The sequence below is a fragment of the Elephantulus edwardii genome, unplaced genomic scaffold, assembly GCF_000299155.1.
Source record: "Elephantulus edwardii isolate Elephantulus edwardi_28Jun2011 unplaced genomic scaffold, EleEdw1.0 scaffold00024, whole genome shotgun sequence".
NCBI classification, from domain to species: Eukaryota; Metazoa; Chordata; class Mammalia; order Macroscelidea; family Macroscelididae; genus Elephantulus; species Elephantulus edwardii.
In genome coordinates this window covers 24,825,969-24,851,825 of record NW_006399774.1, presented here as the reverse complement: position 1 = coordinate 24,851,825, position 25,857 = coordinate 24,825,969, and the positions used below count along the sequence as shown (strand labels likewise).

Here is a 25,857-nt window from a genome sequence, read left to right as displayed (position 1 = left end):
ACATAACAATAATGGTAGACATAAAGTAATAATTAAATGCTATGAAAAAATACTAAAACAAATTAAATTTAGATCACATGGGCAGATTCCATGAAATAGTCTACTTACCCAAGTCTCTAATTTAGCAAACAGTAGAAGAAAATTTTCACAGACACATTACAATAGAGGGTTGAAAAATGCTTTTAAACGAGTGGCACTAGATGGATATACTGGAGAATTCTGCCAGACTATTCAGTAAGAGTTCACAGCAATCCTACTGTGTTTCCTCTAAAACACAGAAGCAGAAGAAACACTAGCCAAGTTTTCTGTGAAGCCAATATAATCCAGGTATCTGTCAGGAAAGGACATAACAGAACAAGAAAATGATGTATAAATATCCCTTATTATAGAGAGCTCTGGTGGCTTAGTGGTAAGAAGTTACACTGTCAACCCAAAGGTGTATGATGTCATATGAGCTGGTACATGGGAGAAAGATGGGCAGTCTCCTCCCATGCAATTTGCTGTGTCTGAAAAATCTCCTGGAGGGTCAGTTCCGATTATATGGCAAATAACCCAAAAATGGTATACCATGATCAACTGGGAATCATATCAGCATTACAGGATAGTTTGATATTAGAAAAATAGCCAATGAAATTTGCAATCTGTAACATAAAAAACTACAGAAATCATCCCTAAAAGGGTAGTCTTCCTTCACATAAATAAAATAATCTTCATGTCATATAAACTAATGCAGAAAAGGTTTTAGAACATTTCAAAGCCCATTTTAAAAATTATTAGTTTGCTTACAAAGTTTGTATATATTGTGTTTCACACTATTCTTCATTCACATTGTGTTTCATACAGTCATTCTCGTGCATTATGTTTTATATGATTAATAACCATTGGATCTTGCCCATCATTACCCTGTCTTTTCTCCCAGGTCCTTCTCATTTACCCCACACCCCCACCCACCAAACTGTGTAGCCCTGTGGTTTTACCCCTATTCATCCTCTACACCCTTTATTGATTGCTTGTGAACATAGAGAGTGAAGTTTCTCAACATAATTAAAGTGATAAATGCAAACCCAACAGTGTACATTATATTCAGTGGAGAAAGACTGAGAGAGGTCCCTTTCAGAATGGGAATGAAACCATCATCGTTGCTGCTCACCAGTGTGCTGGAAGCCCTCACCAGAGCATTACGACAGGGTCTGGGATTCTGGAAGCTTTTGAGCAACCATCCAGAAGTTCAGAGTATGGACAAGTCTGGGAGAGGCATGACCTCGTCTACTCAGAGGACAGATCTAGGTTGTGCTTGGCTACACTCTTGCCCTTTCCTACTGGATTGGGGTCACAATAGGTGGTCTAGGATAAAATGAGAGGAAAAGATGAAGCAGAACTCAAATTCCTATAGAAGGGAAAAATCCAGGACTAGAAAAGAGGGGAGCCTCATGGTCTCCTGCCTTGAGACTTCTAGAACTGACCTGTCCTCTGAGATGACAATTTGGCAAAATAGCCAAGTGACTCACAAACTAAAAGATGTCAGAAGATGAGTGACCACTTAAAAACCGTCAGTATGAGGCCAAGATGCTGCCAATGTATCAGGAGCAATGACAAAGTGATAAAGGGGCAGGGAAACCAGTGTTCTGAGAGGAACCAACAGCACAGTGAAAGGGAAACACGTCATCCTATTGTAAATAATGCCTTTCAGGGATCTGTCCAGTAACTGTTCATGGGAACAAAGTGGATAGATAATGAGCACTATCGTGGAATAGGTGAAGGGAAAGACCATCTGAAAGCGATGGATGATGAGACATTATGTTTATGACAGTCTGGAACATGATGTGCACTACATAGTGACTTGGGGGAAGAAATGGGGGCGGAGGAAAAAGTGTATCAATAATGGAAAAACAGCCTTTCTGTAAACTTTGACTTAACACAATTTTTAAAAAATTTTATTTTATTAATTTTAAGGAACATTTACAGAGATTTTGTATTTTCATTCATTCATTCATTCATTGTTGCACTTTTTTCTTTACCCCCCTCCCCCAGTTCGCGCCTCTCTTTGAAAAGCAAAAGATAAACTTCTTCATTGGTATACAATCCCTCCCCCCCCCGACCCTGCTCCCCTCCCCCACCCCACCCCAAATGCACTCCACCATGCAACCTTAATTCTGGATTCCTGTGATAATCATAAAGGAGCAAAACATTATTAAAATATTTTAAAATACCATTTAAAAAACCCCATCCAAAGTTTTCAAAATAAGGGATATTTTATTTCAAGATAGGCTACAAATTTTAAGATAGAAAATTTATTCAGTATGCCAAAATATTTCTTTAGATGCAGGATAAGACTAAATTCTCTAGATTTACTTGTTTTCAAATATTGTAAATTAACCCCCCACCCCGAATTACTTGTAATGATCCTTAAAGGAATTATTTCAGTGAAACAATTGCATCATTGCTTTTCTATTCCCATCTTGTTTTTATTTTAGTTCCTGTGTCCTATCAACTTCTCCACTGTACTTTGGGGTTGTTGAGAAGAAAAGCACTAAACCTACTGGAAAAAAGCAATCTGGTTAGTGTCATTTACTCTGAAATATAAACAAACAGAATTAGTTGGTGCTCATAGATGCCGTTATAGTAAGATTTGTCTGTTGCATTGTAAATTCATTTATATCAATGTGAAATACATTGTCTGTTTTTTTCCTTTGCTTTTTAACTTCTTTTCTCAAGTATTTATTAAATAATCCTGTGGTAGGGAGTATGCTAGAGGCTTCTCTGAAATTGGATCCAGTTCAATATGTGGGTGGTGATTGTGACTCATGATTGCCCATGTGACTGATGACTTCTGTGATGGACCCTGTCCACCCATCTCATTGAGGCTTCCTCTTGAGCCGGCTGACCCTTTGCTGGTCTGGGCCCTTTCCAAGAGATCAGTCTTTACTGATGACTTGTCTTGAGTGAGAGAACTTGGACTCTGTCATCCTCCCTTCTAAAGAATATTCTTGGTGTATTTCTTTCAAGACAGATTTGTACATTTTTCTGGTAGTCCATGGGATATTCCATATTCTTCATCAACATAAAAATCTATCAGTTTTTCCTTGGTCATCTTTTTTTATTGTCTAGCTTTTGCTCCATATCACTTGATGTACTACACAGGTATCAGACTGACTACATCTGTGAAGAGAGACTGTGGGCGGGAGAACTCGATTATCAGCCACCAAACGAAGACCACGGGCTGACTGTGAAACAGGTCATCAACTACTCATATACAAGTTTCAACTGGAGATGAAGAAAAGGGAAAACAGTTTGTGACAACCAAAATATAATCTTTAATCTGTCCCAATAGAATTAAAAACCATCTCTAGAACAGACTGGAAGCACTGAACATTAATGTCTGAATACCAGACAAGTTGTGGTATGACTTAAAGAAAGAACATCATCCATGAAGAAAACTCAAGGTCATTACAAAGACAGGGGTAAAAGACAAGACCAGAAGAGACTATGAAACTTGTACTGATACACACAAAACAAAAAACAAGAAATGGATTGCTGAAGAAAGTTGAGCAGAAGATTTCAAAGGGCAGCTGGAGAAGACAAAAGTTAAAATGAAATGTGCGAGTTGTCTGAAGTTGGACAACTGAAAGGAAAGAATGTCCCTGGTGCTTCTCAAGCAGAAAGAAATGAAGGAAAAAGTCAAGCCTTGAGTTGAAATACTGAAGATTCTGTGGACAAAATCCTGAATGATGCAGGAAGCTGGACAGGATAATGATGCAGGAAGCAGGAAGCTGGAAAGGATAGAGTCACCGTACCAAGAAGAAATGGTCAACACGGAACCATTTCAGAACATAGCCTGTGATCAAGAGCCCGTGGTACTGAAGGAAAAAGTCCAAGCCCTACAGAAGGCATTTGCAAAATGAGTAAAGCCTGAGGAGTTGATGGAATACCAATTGAGGGATTTCAGGAAGCAGATGTATCCCTGGACATGATCATCAATTTGTGTCAGGAATTTGGATGACAGCTGCCTGGCTAACTGACTGGAAGAGATCTGTATTTGTTACTATTCTTAAAATAAGATGATCCAACAGAGTAAGGCAATCACTGAACATTTTCATTAACGTCCAAGTAAAATATTGCAGATTATTTAAAAATTATTATTAGAAGGGTACATTGACAGGGAAATTCCAGAAATTCAAGCTGGATTCCGAAAAGGCTACAGAACAAGAGATAGAACTGCTGATGGCAGATGAAGAGCAGAAAATACTAGTTTGACTGTGTGGGTAATAATTATGGATAGCAATGAGGAGAAAAAGAATCCCAGATCACTTCATTATGCTCATGTGAAACCTATGCATAGACTAAGAAATAGTTTGAATGGAGCCAGGAAACACTGCATGGTTTAAAAAAGCAGGAACAGTGTCTGTGCGCTGAGCAAATCACCTGAGAAGCTGAACTATATGAGGAGGAAAGTGGCATGAGAATTGGAGAAAGACTTAAGAGTAACAACCTGTATCATGCTGATGACACAACTTTGCTTGCAGAAAGTGAGGAGGACTTGAAGCACTTAGCGAAGAAGATCAAAGACTACAGCCTCTAATACAGGCTACACATCTCAACATCAAGAAAATGGAAATCCTTACCACTGGGCCAAGAGGCAACAACGTGGTAAGTGGATAAAAGATTGAAATGGTCAGTGATTTAACTTTATTTGGATCCACAAACAACACCCATGGTATCAGGAGTGACAAAATCAAAAGATATATTGAATTGGAGAAATCTGTTGCCAGGGACCTTTTGAAAGTATGAAAATATGAAATAGCAAGAATGTCAGTTAAAGACTAAGGTTTGCCTGATACAAACAGTGGTATTTTGAGGCTCTTTTTCTGTATGTGAAGTTTGAAGAGTAAATAAGGAAGACCAAAGAAGAATTGACGCCTTTGAATTGTTGTGTTGGTGAGGCATATTGACTGTCCCATAGATCGCCACAAGAACAAATACATCCTAGAGGAAGTACAGCTAGCGCACCCCTTAGTGGTGAGAACTCTGAAACTTTGTCTCATATATTTCGGACATGTTGTTAGGAGGGGGCCAGTTTTTTGGGGAAAGACATCATGCTGGAAAGAGTAGAGGATCAGAGAAAGAGAGGACTCCCTGGGACGGCTTGGCACAGTGACTACCGCAATGAACTTGAGCATGAAAGACTGAGGATTGGGCAGGACAGGGCAAGGTTCAGCTCTGTTATTCATCAGGTCACGATGAGCTGGAGTGGACTGGATGGTCGCTAAGAACAACAGCAGCTTTTGCGAAGATGAGATGTTACTGAAAAGACCCTGTTTTGGATCAGGTGCACCTTAGTCACCAAACTGACATCTTTGGATTTGTTTGGTTTGTTTCCTCCATAGTTTTAAAAGGTGCTTTGCAGCAGATTTGCACAAGGCAGTTTGTTGTTTGATTTCTTGATTACGGCTTTCATTGATGTGGATGGTTGATTCAGAAAGGATGCAGTTGTTGATATCATGTTGATAACCTCGTGTGAGGCTGAGTGGTGCATCCCTTTTGGGGATTTGGCAGGTCCGCTGTGGGAGCACTCCCCAGGCTGCTTCTGTGTCTCTCCTTGACACCCTTTTTGCTGTTGGGAAGCTGCCATTCCAAGCCCAGTGCTTTGCACAGTTCTGGGAGTCACTGTGTTCTAGTTGTACATTGAGGAATCATTGTAGTTAATCCTCAAATCCTAGGGATGAACCCCAGCAGTCCCCAAGTGGACTGGACGTGCATGTAGGTGGGAGTCTGAGCTGGCTGTGGTGGCTGGGGTCCCAGAAAGAAGGCTGGGCAGTGAGTGGGAATAGGGGGGGTTTGGTTAGTTGGGTTTACAGAAGTAGTACAGACTTTACCACATAGAACTAATTAAGTTTTGGCAAGAAGAGGGGATCTAGTGGAGAAACCAGCAGTACTGATTTGGTTTGGACACCTGTGGTTGAGTCATCAAAGGTCGCATGGCAGAGAGGGACATATTGGTGTATAGAAGTCCAGGACCCTGTCTGCATTGCTGGGCGAGCGCTAATCAATGCTAACTCTCCTCTCACACAGATACATCGTGGGCTGGGCCCAGGCACAGTGCTGTGTGTCTGAATAATAACAATTAATAATAATAAATGCACAGTCTCTCTCCCTGCTGCTGTGTTTGTACCCCGGGCATGGCAAGGTCAGGCACAGGCATGGGGTTGTATGTCGTCATCATCATTATCAATACACTGCCTTTCCCCCTTCCACGGTGGACACACTGTGGGCCATGCACAGGTCAGCTCTGGCGCTCAGGTAGCACTTTGCACTGTGAAGGGACCCGGGGCCGCATCCAGGACCAGCCACTTGTCTTCCATGGTTCTGTCAAGTCTTCTGGCTATACCTCTGCCCCAAGGTATGTTCAGCTGGTACTGGGAGCACATGACCAGTTACCAGATTTTAGATATGATGCCTCAAATGTGCATGTACCAGAATGTCCTTTCAGTTAAGCTGGCCCCATGAAGAGGCAGAAAGTGGGTTTCTAGGGCTGGATTGTGCAGGGCCTGGGTGTAATGTGTAGGGCACAGGTGCTGAGAGCGGTCACCTGACCGACCTGAAGGGACTTCCCCTTGGTGAGGGCAGTGGCAAGGGTGGTAAAGGATGCAGGCAGGAAGGGAGCCGAGGGACAGAGGGCGAGTACAGAGGCAAGGTGGAAGGGCCATGGCTGAGTGAGCCCCGCAGGTATGGAGGGACAGCAGGGGCCATCACAGGAGAGGGGCTCACACAAAGGGCCTGTGGTGGTCAGCAGGACCCTAAGCTTGTGGAGGGTCCAGGGACACTAGAGGTGAGATTGGGGGTGTGAGGAGTGAGACTTGGGAGAGGTCAAAACTTCCACCTGGACTGCCCACTGCTCCCTTTGCCCCTGTTTCACAGTGAGCTGCTGATCCTAAAATAGCCCCTCAGACCAAGTCCGGGCCTAGCAGAGGAGCTGTAGCAGAGTCCATCTTTCTGGGGCATAGGGACAAAGGAAGCAGGACCTTTGTCTACCAGGCCGAGGTCCCTCACACCTCTCAAGAAGGAGCTGGCCTGGCCAGTGCTGCACTTGTCAGCATTCTGTCTAGAATGTTTCCCAGGTCTCTCAGCCTCACCCCATTTCCCACTTCTGAGGCCCTGTGGTCACTGATGGCTCCTTGATTACCTGCCTCCCCTGGGCCTCAAGTCACGGCCTCTAGCTAGCTCCTGTGACCTTAGGACCAGGCAGGACTGTGGCTTCCCCATGAGCAGGCTGTTTACCAGGAGAGGCAGGTGCTGGCTGAGACTGGCATGTGGCCAGTCGCGACCTTTGCCAGCATTGTCACAGGGAGCATGGGACCCACCAGCTAAATCTGCTGAGTTCTTTCTTCATCTGACCACCCAGGTCTGATTCAAAGGCCTGCGGAGTGTCTTCCTCATCTCCTGCTCCAAGGCAGTAAAGCAGAGGCCCATGTGACAATACAGCGCACCCACCTCCGAGTGGGTTTGCAGTGGCGCCCACAGTGGGACAAACTTCTCTAAGGTGATGACTCGCATCTCCATGAGAAAATAAGGCCCTCCTCCTAAGGACGTTCTTGTTTCTGGGATGCTGCTTCCAATTCTAATTCTTAATACAAATTTTACAAAATTTAGTTAACAGATACTTTGCAATGTGGTCTTAGCAAAATGACTGCTGTCTTCGTTCTTCCTAGTAAGCCACAGTTTGTGTAACTAGTTAGTATTGCTCATGATTTTATATGCAAATACATTTTAGTTTCAGTTTGAAATAGTTCATGTCTATTTATAGGTGGACAAATAGATAAGAAACTAAAAATCAGATGTCTAGTTTATTTCTAACCTGAGATACTGAAAGCATTTATGTGTCTTATTTTATCTTTGATGGTAAAATAAAAGTCTGTTAAGAAACATAGAGCCCCGAACCCACTGCCCTTGGGTTGTTCTTGGCTTGTGGTGGGCGCCCAGGGCTGTAATGTGTGCAGAACTCACCCCCACCCCGTCCGCATTGGAGAGGATGCTTGATCTGAACTTCTGCCCTCTTAGGGAGCAGCCATAGAGTTTAATCCCTGAGCCATCAGGACACTTGTTTTTTTTTTAAACCCTCTCATAAATTGTGATTTTTTAGAATGACAGATTTTCTTTGCCAACAGAGTAACTATGTTTTCACCAAAGACCAATATTAAGAGTGATGGTAAAAGATCTTCCAGCTGCAAGAAAAGCTACAAATGGTAAGTAATTGTGTTGCACATTAGAAGTCAACTCAAACCAGTGTATTCTTATTGTTGGGGGCCATCGAGGCAGAACTGATGCACAGCTGACCATCAGGGAGTCTCAGAGACTGTCAGCTGCATGGAGCCCATCTTTCTTCCTTGGAGTGGCTGGTGGATTTGAATCATATGCCTTTGGGTTGGCAGATAGCTCCCTTCCACTGAACCAATAGAACTCCTCTGAAACCGTTTAGAGACTTTAATTATTTTCAAACCATTTATAAGAGTGTGATTTACTGCCTTTGAAAACGTATCAGAAGGTCAGCTATGGGTTTGCTAAGACACAACAGCACACGGCAAGTATGTATGTGCGCACGTGTGGATGTCGATGTGTGCACCTGTAGATGTGCGCACGTGTGGATGTGTATGTGCACACGTGTGGATGTGTGCATGTGTATGTGCGCAAATGTGGATGTGCGCACAAGTGGATGTGTATATGCGCACGTGTGGATATGTATTTATTGCATGTGTGGATGTGTATGTGCACATGTGTGGATATGGATGTGTGCACGTGTGGATGTGTATGTGCGCACGTGTGGGTGTGCGTGTGCGAACGTGTGGATGTGCGTGTGCACACGTGTGGGCGTGCGTGTGCGCACGTGTGGATGTGTGTGCGCACGTGTGGATGTGTGTGCGCACGTGTGGGTGTGTATTTGCGCACGTGTGGGTGTGCATGTGCGCGCGTGTGGATGTGCATGTGCGCGCGTGTGGATGTGCATGTGCGCGCGTGTGGATGTGTATGAGCGCGCGTGTGGATGTGTATGTGCGCGCGTGTGGATGTGCATTTACGCGCGTGTGGATGTGTGCATGTGCGCGCGTGGGGATGTGCATGTGCGCGCGTGGGGGTGTGCATGTGCGCGCGTGTGGGTGTGGATGTGCGTGCGTGTGGGTGTTCACGTGTGCGCGTGTGGATGCGCGCGCGTGTGGATGCGTGCGCGTGTGGGTGTGCATGTGCGCGCGCGTGGGTTTGTATGTGCGCACGTGTGGATGTGTGCATGTGCGCACGTGTGGGTGTGTATTTGCGTGCGTGGGTGTGTATTTGCGCGCGTGGGTGTGTATGTGCGCAGGTGTGGATGTGTGCATGTGCGCGCGTGTGGATGTGCATGTGCGCGCGTGTGGATGTGCATGTGCGCGCGTGTGGATGTGTATGTGCGCGCGTGTGGATGTGCATGTGCGCGCGTGGGGATGTGCGCATGTGCGCGCGTGTGGGCGTGCGCGTGTGTGGATGTGCGTGTGGATGCGTGCGTGTGGGCGCGTGCGTGTGGGCACGTGTGGACGTGCGTGTGCGCGCGTGTGGGTTTGTATGTGTGCGCGTGTGGATGTGTGCATGTGCGCGCGTGTGGATGTGTATGTGCGCGCGTGTGGACGTGTATTTCCGCGCGTGTGGACGTGTGTGCGCGCGTGTGGACGTGTATTTGCGCGCGTGTGGACGTGTATTTGCGCGCGTGTGGACGTGTGCATGTGCGCCCGTGGGGATGTGCATGTGCGCGCGTGGGGGTGTGTGCATGTGCGCGCGTGTGGGTGTGTGCATGTGCGCGCGTGTGGGTGTTCACGTGTGCGCGTGTGGATGCGCGCACGCGTGGGCGTGCATGTGCGCGCGTGTGGATGTGTGCATGTGCGCGCGCGTGGGTGTGCATGTGCGCGCGCGTGGATGTGCATGTGCGCGCGCGTGTGCATGTGCGCGCGTGTGGATGTGTATTTCTGCGCGTGGGGGCGTGCGCACGCATGTGCGCGCGCGCGTGGGCGCGCGTGGGCGTGCACGTGCGTGCGCGTGGGTGTGTGCACGTGCGCACGCGTGGATGTGTACGTGCGCACGCGTGGATGTGTACGTGCACACGCGTGGATGTGCACGTGCGCACGTGTGGATGTGCACGTGCGCACGTGTGGATGTGTGCATGTGCGCACGTGTGGATGTGTGTGTGTGCACGTGTGGATGTGTGTGTGCACGTGTGGATGTGCATGTGTGGACGTGTGGATGTGCACGTGTGCATGTGTGGACGTGTATGTGCACACTTGAGTGCATGTGTGTATGTGGGACGTGCATATGTGTGTATATGTGTTTGTGCATATGTGTATATGTATGTGCACATGCGTGGATGTCCATGTGTGCATGTTTGTATGTACACGTAGATGCATTTCTCTCTCTCTCTCTCTCACACACACACACACACACACTCACACACTCAAGTGATAAAATGTTCACACCCTGAAGTCTTCTGAGCTCAGTCACATTGCATTTTCTGCTACAGCTGCTGTTTTTACCTCTGCATTCTGCAGTGACTTTGAAGGGCCCTCTAATGGCATACATTGTAAAAATTGTCTGCTACCCTTGAGGCCTCTCTGCTAGTTCTGGACCAGCGGTAACGCTGAGGGAGTTAAGCCAGCCCTTCTGTGTGGGAGTGAGTAAGCTGAAGCCACTTCAGGAGGACAGGTGACTAGAAAGCTCATGCTCTTGCTACACTGAGAGCTGGCTTGACCGTTCAGCTGACTCATGCCTGGGATGCCATTCTTCTGCGAGGCCTTGGAGTGGATACTGGGATTAGGTTTGGTGCTGACCTCTGGCTAACTGCTGTCCACCATAGAAGAGCCTGGGAGGGGCTCAGGGGTTCTTTGTGGCTGTTGATGTTTAAGATCACAGCAGCTGAAAAGAGCTGCGCTATAGTGCTTAGAAGTTCTTCACGTGGAGTGCACCACTAGTAAAATTTCTTACGTAGTTTAACACTGCATGGTTCAAAATTGGGCAGGGTGTATACCAGGGATGTGTCCTATCTCCATACCTTTTCAACCTGTATGCAGAGCAGATTATCCGAGAGGCTGGGCTCTATGAGGAGTGTGGCATCAGGATTGGTGGAAGATCTATTAACAATCTGCGTTATGCAGATGACACAACCCTGCTTGCCGAAACTGAGGAGGACCTCATGCACTTGCTGCCGAGGGTCAAGGACTGCAGCCTTCAGTATGGACTGAGGCTCAATGTCAAGAAGAGAAAGATTCTCACCACTGGACCAATTGGTAGCATCAGGTTGGATGGTGAAAAGATTGAGATTGTTTACAGCTTCAGTTTGCTCAGCTCAATGGTCAATACTCTTGGCACCAGGTGCCAGGAAATAAAAAAATGTATTTCGATGGGTAAGTGTGCTGTTAGGGACCTGTCTAAAGTACTCAAGAGCAACGTTGTCTCTCTAGAGACTAAGGTGGGCCTGATACAGGCCATGGTCTTTGCAATCACTTGTTATGCATCAGAGAGTTGGACAATGACTAGGGAGGATAGACAATTGATGCCTTTGAGCTGTGGTGCTGGAAAAGAGTATTGAATGTACCCTGGACTGCCAAGAAAACAAACAGATTCATCCTAGACAGGGTTAAACCAGGCTACTCCTTGGAGTCAAGGATTCTGGCGCTTCGTCTGACATACTTTGGACATGTTGTAAGGAGAGACAGGTCCTTGGAGAGGGACATCATGCTTGGTAGGGTGGAGGGACAGCTCTATGAGGTAGATTGATTCAGTGACTGGGGTAATCGGGATGGGTGTGTCAGAGGCAATGCGATTGGCGTAGGATAGAGCACGGTTTAGGGCAGTTGTACATAGGATCACTATGAGTCGCAAATGACTCGATGGCACACAACAACAACAACAACAACAACAGTTTTCGTCAGAAGTAAAGTTTCTCAGGTTATGTACATCTCAAGTAAAGCTTCTCACGTGGCCTGCATGAGAAGTCATTTCTAACATGATGTGCATCTGAAGCAGTTTCTCACGTGGCGTGTATCATAAATAAAGTTCCTCTTGTGGCTGTCACAGGTAGGCAGGAGCACATCCTGGAGCCATCAGATGTGTCCCCACACTTGATCCCTGTCTCATGCAGGCTCTTCTGCCAGTGTTGAACCTGGGCGGTTAGGGAGGGACCTGCTCTGTACAGGGTTCTCCTCGCCAGCCCTCTGGTTGGGTAGATGGGTATGTGCACACACAGACAGACATGCATACACACATACACAATCATGTTCCCCTGGGTACGATGACACCTGGTGGTTGGGAGACCCGCCTCCTTTCCACTAGCGTGCCCCTCCAAGCCTTCACTCAACTTCATAAATCCTGATATTCCTTCCAGCAATGACTACCCTCTGGGGGACTCCCCGCCGGCCCACCTCCATGAGCAGGTCTCTGTGGCCACATCGCCGACCGCGGTCTGCTGTCTGCAGTACTCAGGTACGCCACCCTCAGGGAACCTGCCCCCTCTCCCGTGGCTAGAGTCGTTACCTCCAGAAGTGTGAGGACAAGTTGACCTGTATCTCTGTCACTCAAGTGCTGTGATATTTTCTTGCATCTGGACTAAGGAGTCTTCCTTTTAGAACAGTCACTCTTGGTCTCGCTCGCTCGCTCGCTCATGACTATTCACAGACACACTGTGAACTGCCCTGGGTCAGCTCACCGTCAGGCCATTTCTAGCTGCTGCTCCCAATGCCAGGCTCACGCTGACCGTGGAAGGCAGTTTGAGGATGAACACACAGACATGGCAGTGACTCCCCTGGGAGGCCAGCTGTCTGTTCTCAGGTGGCAGCACCAGCCTGTCCATGGGAGCACGTCCTGGTGAGGCCTGCGGTGCCAGTGTGCTCTGTTCTAACAACTTGCCTTTTCTGCGTGCTGTCTGAAGAAACTCGGAGGCTGGGAACTTCTGTCTCAGGTGTTCTGCTTCTACACGTTGCGGTATTGGGTTACTGGACTGAGAGCCCATGGACGCTTTCCCATTGTTTCAAGCAGAGCTGGTTATGACACCTGCCGTGAAGTCCTATCAGCTCTGCTGAGTAACTTCTCAAGGACTGGTAAAGGACACGCCAGACACGTGAGGGTGGTGGTCCTGTTCTTTGGGCCGTGTGATGGTCAGATCTGGGTTGGCTGTCCCCTCACTGACTGGGCAGGCAGTTAACACTCTTGTCCTCATATCCTCTTCTGTGTACACAGTGGGGAGGTGTGCAGTCACACATTGTGGGTGGGCCAGCGTACTGGGGGCAACCTCAGTGCAGGAGGTTAATGCTTAGAGGGTTAAAAACTGGCCACCTGGTTGTTTCAGATGGTCTCAGTGCCTAGGAATAACGACAGGACCTTCAAATTTAGGTCCTGGTGCAAATACTTCTTCCCTGTCCTCTGGCAGGTGATGGTCAGCGACTGGCCTGTGGCTTAGCCAACCATTTACTGCTTGTCTTTGAAGCCTGCCTCAGAGGGACGCCTGCTGCTTTCTCAGGTAGAGTGCCTGCACCTGCATGCGTGTGAGTTACGCCGAGCCTCGCTGGCCCTCAGTGGTGGGGACTGCTGTGTTCCCTTCAGAGGAGCTACAGCAGGCCAGAAGCAAGGCTGGATTTGGGGAGGTAATGTGATGACTATTCACAAATCGGGCTACTAGACTGTGGTGCAGTGAGACCTGACTCAGCGCAGGTGCCCTGGGGCTCGGAAACGCTCCAGGTCTTAGGGGACGTGGGTGGAGCTGAGTGTTGTCTAGACTTGTGCTCTGCTCTCAGGGGCTTTGCATGGACATTTTAACAGACATAACATAGTAAACCGATTTTGAAGTAGTTGTGGTTGAGAGAAGACGTGAGTTAGAGATTCCGAGTCCTGACGCTTCACGGGCTCCTGGTGCTGTAATATCAGAGCTTCCCTTCCGTGTTTCATCAGTAAGAGTACTTAGGAAAGACTCTGTGCACCTGCCCTTCCTCAGGTGTGGTCTGCTCTATGCTGGCTGTCTCTGGACCCTGCACCAGGGCAGACTCAGCTCTCAGCTGGCATAGCTGCTCCTGGGGTGGCACCCCCACTGTGGTGAGGGACGTTGGCAAGGAGGCCGTCTGGATGTGCCCAGAGCTGAGTGGGTGCTGCCTCTGCTGTGAAGAGCCTGCTTCCCTGGCAGTTTCCTCTGCTGGATGTGCGACCTCAGCATGTCCATTCCCAGCCTCCCTCTGGTCCACACCAGTCCCCTGTGCTCTGTGACAGCTGCACACAGAGCTGCCGCTGTGAGCATGCTTGCAAGGCCTTTGCTACTCTCTGGGGAACTCCCGAGGGGGCACTTCCCTGCTCATGAACAAAGATCAAATGGTAATTGTGTTGCTTTGGAGTATTTGCCTATAGTGCAAGTAAAGTGTTGCTGAAGATCATGCAGAAATGCCTGGAATGGTACATCAGCCCAGAACTGCCCAAGTTTAGAATGACTTTAGAAGTGTGGCATGAAAAGTATCACTGCTGATGTCAGATGAATCCTGGCTAAGAGCGGAGAATACCACAAGGATGTCTCTTTGTGTTTTATTGACTATGCAAACACATTGACTTTGTGGATCTTAATAACTTAGGGCTAACATTGAGAAGAATGAGAATCCCAGAATACTTAATTGTGCTCATATGAGGCGTATACTTAGACCAAGAAGCTGTTGTCTAGACAGAATAAGGAAACACGGCATGGTTTAAGGAAAGGTGTGTGTCAAAACTGGATCCGTACTCCATACCTCTTCAGTCTGCACGCTGAGAAAATCATTTGAGAAGCTGGACTATGTGAAGAAGAATGTGGCATCGGGACTGGAAGAAGACTCATCAGCAACCTGCAATATTGAGATGACAACCCTGCTTGCTGAAAGCAAAGAGGGTGTGAAATACTGAAGATCAAAGGCTACAGCCTTCAATTTGGATTATGTCTCAACATCAAGAAGACATACATCCTCACCACTGGGCCAGTGGCAGCATCAGGATAGATGGAGAAAAGATTGATGTTGTCCACGATCTCATGATCCATTGTCAACACTTTTCATACCAGCTGTCAAGAAATCAGAAGACGTATTGCATTGGATAAATCTACTGTCAAAGACCTTTCCAAGGTGTTATTGTTGTTATGTGCTGTTGAGTCAGCTGTAACTCTGTGAACAATAGTTCTCAGCCTTGCCCAAGCCTGAGCTAACCTCACCATTTCCAAAACACCTGCCCCCATTGCCACAGTCATTGTGTCAGTCTGTCTAAGTCAGTTTAAGGACTGAGGTACATATTTAAGTCATGGTATTTTCAGTTTCTTGCTATGTGCCTGAAAATTGGACATTGACTAAGGATGACTGAAGAGTCAGTTCCTTTGAATTGTGGTGTTGGAGAAGAGCACAAGGTATCTCATGGACTGTTGAGAGAAAGTGCAACAAAGGTGCTCCTTGGAAGCAAGGATGGTGGAGCTGCCTCTCACGTATTTTGGGCATGTGGTTAATAGGAGCTGGTCTCTAGACAAGGACATTGTCTTGGATGGGGGAATTAGTGAAAGGGATGGATTGACTCAGGTATGTCAGAAATGATGAGGATGGCAGAAGATAGGACAGGGTTCAGGTCCAGTGTTAAGAGGATTGCAGTGCATTGTTGTTTACTCGACAGGAGCTAGCAAAAACTTAGGACTGGGAAAGGGATTTGCCACTGAACTAAGAAAACTGTGGCCAGTGATGCTACGTTAATGGCTCTGCTCTGTTTCTATCTGGGAGGAGACCACCTGTCCACTCTTCCTACCCCTGCTCTAGTGTCCTGGTACATCAGTTTCTTTGTATTTCCAGGTCTTTGCCACATGAATCTGCCTTGGGAGCATGATGGCTGCTCAGCCAGAAAACGGGGAAAAAGATGTTCGGCTTTCATCGCAATTAGAAAAGTATATTCTCTGGTTTTTTGCATATGGCCAACATTAGATAATATATGAAAAGTCGCTTGTGAAGACCCAGCCACCAGACCCTACTGTGAGCGCTGTGAATAATAAAACATTGAGAAAAATTTAGTTTGAAAATTTATAATCATATTGATTTTTAATGCAATTATTCTTAGACATTTTGTCTTGTAATATTAAATACAGTTTGTTAACAGATATTCAACAAGGAAATAAAACACATCAAATAGGGAATTCTTCAACAAATAATGCTGGCATAACTGGACTACCATGTGCAGAGAGCTGAGACAGGATCCACACCTCACACCATATGCAAAAATCAACTCAAGGTGGATCAGAGACCTTGGAGTAAAGCCTGAAACCATAAAGTTCATAAGAGACAAACTGGGATCAAGCTTAGAAGGCCTAGTCTATGGTTTAAAGAGACTGTCAAATACAGGCAGAAATGCAAAATCTGAAGAGGGTAAAATTATTGTTAATTGCCGCCAAGTCATAGGCGAGTCATAAGCAACCCTGTGAATAAAAGACCTGAACACTTGTATAACTTTCATCGTTTCTCCAAGTTTATAGAATTTCTGGAGGCAAGCTATTTCTGGACTGGATGCCACTCCAAATTCCAAGCTTGTTTTAATTGGGGAGCTCCACCAAACACTGTCCACCATGGGTAAACGTTATCATATCAGTGTCACGGTGTTCAGCATCACAGCAACCACAAGTTACCTTTGTACAGTAAATGGACAGACCAGTGGTATACCAGTTAGAGAAATGTAAAATTATTAGCATAATTAATGAATTTAATTTTTCTAATCTGAGAGTAGATAAGGATTTAAAATTAGTATTAGCAACACAGGTTGTTGATGAATCTTCCTCCACTCCTGATGCCACATTCCTCCTAATAAAACTCCAGCCTCCCAGATGATCTTTTCCACATACAGATTGAAAAGGTATGAAGATAGGATACATACCTGACATACACCTTTCCTGATTTTGAACTGTCCAATGTTTTCTTGCTCTCTTTTGATGACTGCTTCTTGGTCTAATGTGGGCTATGCATGAACACAATCAAGTGTTCTTGGATTTCCTTGGCCACAATTGGTTGTGACCCAGGTATTATAATGATATGTGCACAGAGCTGGAGCTGGGAAATCAACAGGGACAGACTCGGCCAGCGTTTCTGAAGCTGAAAGAACTGAGGAACAAATTCAAACCTTGTTTTGCAATACTTAAGGATGCTATGGGCACACTGTTGAATGATCCGGAAAACATCAGAAGATGGAAGGCATCGACAGAATCCATCCTCAGTACACAGAGTCACTGGATCAGAAAGACTTGGCTGACACAGAAGGATTTCATCACACAACATATGACCAAGAGTCTGTGGTGATGAAGGAAGAAGTTCAAGCTGCCCTGAAGGAATTGGCAAAAAACAAGTCTCCAGGAATTGACAGAATACCAATTGACATATTTCAGCATACAGATACTTCCCTGAACGTGCTTATCAGGTTGTGCCAAGAAATCTGGAGGACATCTACCTGGCCAACTGACTGGAAGAGATTTTAATTTATTCCCATTCCAAAAAATGGTGATCTGACAGAGTGTGGAAATTATTGGAAGATATGACTCACAATGACCCTATAAATTAAAGATCTGAACTCTATCCTTTCCTGCACCATCTTAGTCATTCTCATATACTCCAGCCCATTGTTACAGTCACTGTGTATCTGTCCTGTTTAAGGTCTACCTCTCTTTCCTTGACTTTCCAAGGATTTGGAGTTTTCCAAGGAATGACCCTCCAGACAACAAGGCCACATACGTGAGACTGAACCTCACCGTCACTGGAGCGTCCTCGCCTCTGAGGTGCACATCACCCTAAGGTTTCTCCCTTTCCAGGATATTTGTTTTCACAAATCCCCTGAGCTTGTATTTATCTAGAAATGACCCAGTTTCACTTTCCTATTGGATAGACCATTTTGTTCCTTGTAAGCTCAATATCAAGAAAACAAAGATTCTTACCACTGGACAAATTGGTAGCATCATGATAGATGAAGAAGTGATTGAGGTTGTTAACAATTACAGCTTGCTCAGCTCTGCAATCAACACTCTTAACACCAGCAGTCAGGAAATCAAAAGAATTGCACTGGGAAAAATCTGCTGTCAGGGACCTTTCCAGAATGCTGAAAAGCAACGATGTCAGACTGGAGACTAAGGTGTGCCTAATCCAGGTCATGGTCTTCACAGTTACTTGCTATACATCAGAGAGCTGGGCAATGACTAAGGATGGCAGAAGAATTGATGCTTTTGAATTGTGGTGCTGGAGAAGAGTCTTGAACATAGTATGGACCACCAAGAACACAAATAGGTCTATCTTAGAGAGGGTGAAACCAAGTTTCTCCTTGGAGGCTAGGATTTTCAAGCTCCATCTCACATACTTTGGGCATGTGTCCAGGAGAGACTTGGAGAAGCAAATCATGCTTGGAAGGGTGGAGGGACAGCACAGGGGAAGAAGACCCCAGATGAGATGGATTTGATACAGTGACTGGGGCAGTGAGGGTTGGTGTGTTGAAATTAGTGAGACTTGCTAAGAACAGGACTGGGTTCAGAGCTGCTGTTCATAGAGTTGCTGTGGGTTGCAGATGACTCAGTGACATATAACAACAGCACCCTTGGGTAGCGTATTTTTCCTTCAGAATTTGATATATGCCATTCCACTGGCTTCTTGCCTGCATAATTTCTACTGAGAAGTCTGAGCTTAATCTTCTTTTTTTTTTTTAAAAAAAAAATTTAGGTTGTTTATTTTTCATTTCAATGAACATCTACAGAGATTTTGGAATTCCATTCATTCATTGTTGCAACCTTCTCCCCGAGCTTAATCTTCTTAATTATCCTTTGTAGGTAAGTCTTCATTTTTCCCAGACTGCTTTCAGTATTCTTTGTCTTCAATTTTGGAAAATTTGATTATGCTTTGTCTTGGTGGATTTTTTTGGGGGGATTTGTCCTGTTTGAAGTATGCTTAGCTTCTTGAGTACACATTTTTCTCATATGTTTGGGGAACTTTCAAGCAGTAAGTCTTCAGAAATATCCTCCTCAGTGCTGTTTTTGATTGCTTTCTGCCCAAGATTTCAGTCATGTGTCAGTCTGACCATTGCGTGTCAGTGTTCTGTGAACTTCTTCTTGCTAGGGTCACTATCATGAGGCGTTCTACATTTTCTCTTTTCTGACTGCTGCTCCAACAGATTAGAATTGAAGATTTCCCCCTCCAGTCGCTCATCAATTCTGTTCTCCAGTTCTTCAAGTATAGTCTTGGTTCTTCAAGTATCTTAGCTGTTTCTGCAATGTTAGTTTTGATTTTCAGAATGTCACTTAGCTATTTTTAATTTGCTTCCAACTTTCTATTTATTGATTTTTTATCTATTTTAAAATTTTTTAATTTGCCTCTAACTTTCTATTTCACTTTGCATAGGTTTTTCTAAGTTCTCTATTTTCTGTGGTTTCTCTCAGTCTGTAGAAGACACTTGGATCCTATAGCAGGAAGCTCTAATAGCCTTTCTTCCTTAGAAAGACCTTCTTGTTCTTTACTTTGGTCACTTTTTTTGTTCCATCTTGATGTGTTTATTTGACTGGTTTGGGGCTGTCTATTGCCTCTGAAACAGTGCTATCTTTGTGGAAAGGGATACAGTGTCTGGCCTAGAAGCCTCAGTAGAGGAGTGGGGCCTCCACACTGGGACAGTGTCTCTTCTGAGAGGAGGCTCGGATAGATTGCATGGTAAGGATTGTGTGTTTGCCAGGCTAGGGGTGAGTGCTAACAGTACCAGTGAGACATGTTTGCATGAAGTGAACTCCTTAAGGATTGTGCCTTTAACGAATGGTGTGCTCCTCCGGAGTGAAGCCAGTTAATGCTGGAGAAGTCTGCAGGGCAGGATTGCATATCAGTCCATCCCCAGAGGAGGGCTGTGAGTCCAGAGACATAGAGAACCCAGTGCCAAACACAGAATCGTGTTAGGGGTCTGGGAAACTGCAGTCCAACACCAGGGAATATAGCCAGTCACCCAGTGGGTGACGGTGGGGAGTGTCACTCTGAGCTCCAGAAAGGCACAGGGAACAAGGAGGGGGAAAATGCACATTTCCCAACAGCTAGCTGCCAGTGTGGACACCCCTGCCCATCAGCTAGCCACCAACGTGGACACCTCTGCCCATCAGCTAGCTTCCAGCGTGGACACACCCCTGCCCATAAGCTAACTGCCAGCGTAGACAGCCCTGCCCATCGGCTAGCCACCAGCATAGACACACCCCTGCCCAACAGCTAGCCATCAGTGTGGATACCTCTGCCCATCAGTTAGCCGCCAGCGTGGCTACACCCCTGCCCATCAACTAGCCACCAGTGTGGATGCTCCTGCAGACATGGGCCCCCATAACAAGTAAACAGCTGTTCATACGGCCATGCTGTGCTGTGGAGGGAACAGTGCTGTCTGTCTCCTAACTCCATTTTCCTTCAGTTCTTCCTTTTCATTCTGGGAGCATCATGATGCCATGTGTTGTCCAGGGTCTTTGTTGAGGACCTGAAGTCGCTGTCTACTCTATCATCCTACCCAGAAGTGAAATAGTAATCATACTTGACTTAATTATGGAATCCGTGCTTTAGATTTTGAAAGATTTCTCATTAAAATTTGTTAAAATTTTTCAGTACTTCCATTCTGTCCCTGGTGCTGCACCCATGCCTGACCTAGAGGAGATGAATGGCCCTGGATGCCTTCCTCACAGTGACCACCATCGTCCCGTGTCTTGCCTGTGAATTAGGGGTGACAGTGATCAGACCCGGGATGGATGCGCCTGGAAGCCTTCTTGAGGAGAACTGCCTTGTCTTGGAGCAGGTCGAGGGGGCGGGAGTTAAATTCTGGATGGGTGGACCCAGAAGCCCTGTTTAGGAGAGCCCTTTGCTCTCACTGAGTCCTGTGTGAATGGGGGATGACAGTGACTATATTCAGAAAGCTAGTTTTAAATTGTATTTAATTTAAAAAAATTAGAATTATAAAAAAGAAATTTTTAAATAGCCATGAAATAAAAATGAGAGAACCTTGGACTTTTCACTAAGACAGAGCCTTCTGGGAAAGACACGCCTTGTCCAGCATCATTCCTTGCTGGGCTGATGGTTCACTGGTGATGGGGCCCAGCACGCTCTCTCCCTGTTCCCTTACCCCTTGCCATTTTGTACCCAGCTGTGCTGTCCCCTTCCCCACCCTCCAGTTAGGCATGGATGAGCCATGGTGGCCCCTTTCTGTGGGACCAAGATTATGTCTGTGTCAGGTAGGAGTTCTAGAAGTGGAGGAAGAGAGGACTTCAGACACAGCTTTCAGAGCGCTTTCAGAAGCAGGCCGTCTCAGGATGAGCGTCAGGGAAAACAGTGGCCAAGTCCCTAGTTGGCCTTTGTTTGTGGCTCTGAGGAGGACACTCTTTGGACAGATTGTGTCTCTCTGCAGTGGTGGCATTGAGAAAGGAGAGGCAGCAGAGGCTCTTGGCTTTGAGGGACCTTCATACTGACCTTGAGCCATGGGACCAGAAGACAAGTGTGTGCGTTGGAAGGCATTCAAAGCATGTGGTGGCCACAGTGATGGACTTGAGAGGATCAGCTGCCGTCACGATGGTGCTAAGTGGCCAATAGGTTTGAGCTGGGTGAGAGTCCCCTGTGCTGATGTTGACTTGATGGCACTCACCCCAGCAGAGGTTCCCACAGCCGTGCTTTCTTTATGTGTCCAGGATGGGATGGCTGTTCACGGAAATATTGGCTGTTCCAAGACGAGATAGTCTCCTTCTAAGATGTGCAGCCTCAGAAACTTGGAGGAAGCTGACTTGAAATCAGAATAAACCCAGAAGAGGCTTTGAGGTTTCAGGTTTTTATAGAACCAGTGATTGGAGGGGAGAGGGAGCCTGGTTTCTGAAAATCATGCAAGAATTTTCACTGTCGTCACTCCAGGAGTTAGAGCGGTCTGTTTCTGGTGCCCAGGTGTGCCATGGGCACAGTGTCTCAGGGCTTGTGTTCTGAGTACTCAGTGGTTCTCCCATCAGCATTGGCTTTCTGGAGCATTGACCCAGCATCTAGAAGGGATCCAGTGTTTCTGGGTGGGTTGTCTGTGATGACGTTAATGAGAAGATGCATAGGTTCCTCTGATGACAGGTGTGGCTCTGCCCATGCCACGTGAGGGTGAGTGCCACTGTGCAGTGAGCCTGCTGTTAGGGACAGTGACTGCCATGGCCCTGTGCCCCACAGTAGCATACTGGAGTGGCCTGAAGACCACGTCTCTGTTCTGGAACAGGAAGTTGCATGCATGACCGTCTCTGTGCTCTGCCTGAAGTCCACCATCAGCTCCCTTCTCACTGTGGGACCAGGAGTTCCAGGAGACGGCAGCAGAGCTGTTTGGTTGCCTTGATGCTCCTGGGTGGTGCGGCCGAGCAGTGATGACTCATTGATGGGTCTCCCCTGGTGTTCACCCTTCTCCTGGCCTTCTGACAGATAGATTGTGCAGATGTAAGGTGTCCACCTCCTGAGACCTGCAGAGGACAGTCCAGCCAGCAGGGAGCCTTCTGGAGACTGTTCTCCTTAGAGTTAACCATGGTGTGTAAATGAAAGGGGAAAAATAACCATGGAGCTCCAGGTATGTGTGGTTGGTCCTGTCTGGACATGTCAACAGTTGTGCCAAGAAATCTGGAGGACAGCCAGCTGGCCAACTGACTGGAAGAGATAGGTATTTGTTCCCATTACAAAGGAAGGTGACCCAACAGAGTGTGGAAATGATTGAACAATATCATTCATATCTGCTGAAAATTATCCAAAAACGACTGGAACAGCACATCAGAGAGAACTGCCAGTTGTGCAGGCTGGGTTTAGAGGAGCCTGTGGTATTCTAGCTAATGTTAGATGGATCTTGGCTGAAAGCAGAGAATACCAGAAGAATGTCTATCTGTGCTTCATTGACTGTGCAAAGGCTTTTGACCGTGTGGATCACAACAAGCTGTGGCTGACTCTAAGGAGAATCCCAGAACATTTGATTGTGCTTATGTGAAACCTATACTTGGACCAAGAGGCAGTCATTAGAACAGAGCAAGGAGACACTGCATGGTTCAAAATTGGGAAGGGTGTCCACCAGATATGTCTTCTGTTTCCTTATCTTTTCAACCTGTATGCAGAACAGATCATCTGGGAGGCTGGGTTCTATGAAGAGAAATGTGGCGTCAGGATTGGTGGAAGATTCATCAACACCCTGTGTTATGCAGATGACACAACCCTGCTTGCTGAAACAGAGGAGGACCTGAAGCGCTTGCTGAAGAAGGTCAACGACTGAAGCCTTCAATATAGATTCAAGCTCAACATCAAGAGAACAAAGATTCTCACCACTGGGCCTATTGGCAGCATCAGGATGGATGGTGAAGATATTGAGATAGTTAATAGTTTTAGTTTGCTTGGCTCCACAGGCAACACTCTTGGTAACAACTGCCAGGAAATCAAAAGACGAATTGTATTGGGAAAGTCAGCTGTCAGGAATTTCTCCAGAGTATTGAAGAGCAATGATGTCAGGCTAGAGACTAAGGTGCACCGTATCTGGGTGATAGTCTTCACAATTGTGTGCTATGCATCAGAGAGCTGGACAGTCATTAGGGATGATAGAGAATTGATGCCTTTGAGTTGTGCTGGACAAGAGTGTAGAATATACCATGGACTGCTAGAGAAACAAACAGGTTTGTCCTGGTGAGCCAAGGATTCTGAAGCTTTGTCTGACTTATTTTGGGCATGTTGCAAGGAAGAACCAGTCCTTGGAGAGCAACATCATGTTTGGTAGGGTGGAGGGACAGCGCAGGAGAGGAAGGCCCTCATTCAGTGATTGGGGTAGTGAGAGTAGGTGTGTCAGAGAGAATGAGGTTGGCACAGGATAGAGCAGGGTTTAGTGTTCTTGGACCTAGGTCGCTATGAGTCGCAAAGCAACTCGATGGCACGTAACAACAACAATAACAACAACAAGCACTGTTATGTTATATGAAGTTACAGATGAACATGCAGTTTGTAAGTATCAGTTCCCGTGTACCACCACCAAGAGGTCCTTTCTTTATAACTTATGCATTCCTATGACCAGTTATTATCAGTGCATTTTCCTTGCATGTTAGATCCGTTTCAGTCTTCAGAAGTTCGTAGAAGCCCTCAGTATCTTGACTTTTAGCATTAGTGGTCATGATGTAAATTTGAGTAACAGTCATCCAGATATCAATAGTCAGACAGCAGTCAGATCCACTAAGGGGTGCCTCATGCAAGCAATGGATACGTCAGAGAGCTGGACAATGACCAAGGGTGACAGAAGGATCCATACCTTTGAATTGTGGTGCTGGGGAAGTTGTTGTTGTGTGTTGTCAAGTCACTTGCAACTCATAGTGACCCTTTGTACAACAGCCCTGAACCCTACTTGATCTTGTGCCAACCTTGTCCCTGACGCACCTACCCCATTTTCCTAGTCACTGTGTTAACCCATCTCATCGAGGGTCTTCCTCTCCTGTGCTGTCCCTCCACCCTCCCAAGCATGACGTCCCTCTCCAAGAACTGGTCCTTCCTTGCAACATGCCCAAAGTGTGTCAGACAAAGCTTCAAAATCCTTGCCTCCATGGAGCAAACTTCTGGGAAGCCGAATATCAAATTTAATATTCATAATAAACCAAATGCTCTATCAGGATATAAGGGAGGCGTCATACAAGCTGGAGTTCACCCTGAGGCACTAAGGCATTCCTTAAGAGTCAACATGTTCTTAGTTTGTATTTACTGAAGTCCTCCCTCCTGAGATTAGCTTAAGGTAAACAATAGAGAAGAGCTCCACCTTATCTACAGAAGACTTCCCCATGAACATTTGTTTTTGGTTTTTTTTCTACTCCCTTGTGATTATCCTTTGTTTACCTTCCTGATGACTCTCAATAAATACACAGAGAGGCAGGGCTTGGGCGCTTCAGTCGTCAGGACTGCTGGCCCCTGTCTTTACTCTCTCAGCTCATTCTTGGTTGTCTGTCTCATTATTACTTTACCCTCAGTCTGCAACACAATCTGGTTTCACCCTCACTAGGGTGAACTTGTTTGTTCTCTTAGCAGTCCATGGTATATTCAATATTCTTTTCTAGAACCACAGCTCACAGGCATCAATTCTTTTTCTATCATCCCTAGTCATTGTCCAGCTTTCTGATGCATAGCAAGTAATTGTGAAGACTGTGGCCTGGATTAGGCGCACCTTAGTCTCCAGACTGACATAGTTGCTCATCAATACTCTGGAGAGGTCCCTGACAGCAGACTCCAATGCACTTTGCTTTATGATTTCCTGGCTGCTGGTACCATGAGTGTTGATTGTGGAGCCAAGTAAACTAAAGCTGTTAACAATCTCAATATCTTCACCTTCTATCATGATGCTACCAGTTGGCCCAGTGGTGAGAACCCTTATTTTCTCGATGAGCTTCAATCCATATTGAAGACTACAATCCTTGACCTTCTGCAGCAAGTACTTCAGGTTCTCCTGAGTTTCAGCAAGCAGGGTTGTGTCATCTGCATAACACAGGTTGTTGATGAGTCTTCCTCCTATCCTGATGCTACACACCTCCTCAAAGAACCCAGCCTCCCTGATGATTTGTTCTGCATGTAGATGGAAAAGATACGGAGACATGATAATCCCTGATGCACACCTTTCCTGATTTTGAATCACGCAGTGTTTATTTGTTCTGACCAACCACTGCTTCTTGGTCTGAATGTAGATTTCACAATCAAGTGTTCTGGGATTCCCCTTCTTCTCAGAGTCAGCCACAGCTGCTTGTGATCCACACAGTCAAAAGCTTTTGCATAGTCAATGAAGCACAGATAGACATTCCTCTGGTACTCTCTGCTTTCAGCCAAGATCCATCTAACA

General features: G+C 46.3%; 1 protein-coding gene across 1 annotated transcript in view; it reads left to right on the top strand.

Annotated features, from left to right (window-relative positions):
• WDR27 (WD repeat domain 27) overlaps positions 1-25,857 on the top strand; it is a 103,919-nt gene that overhangs the window by 37,187 nt on the left and 40,875 nt on the right. Inside the window, exons 12-16 of the mRNA XM_006882841.1 lie at positions 2,475-2,557; positions 6,319-6,397; positions 8,163-8,240; positions 12,389-12,486; positions 13,430-13,519. Of these exons, the coding sequence (XP_006882903.1) occupies positions 2,475-2,557; positions 6,319-6,397; positions 8,163-8,240; positions 12,389-12,486; positions 13,430-13,519 (428 nt within the window). The remainder of the gene's footprint in view (positions 1-2,474; positions 2,558-6,318; positions 6,398-8,162; positions 8,241-12,388; positions 12,487-13,429; positions 13,520-25,857) is intronic.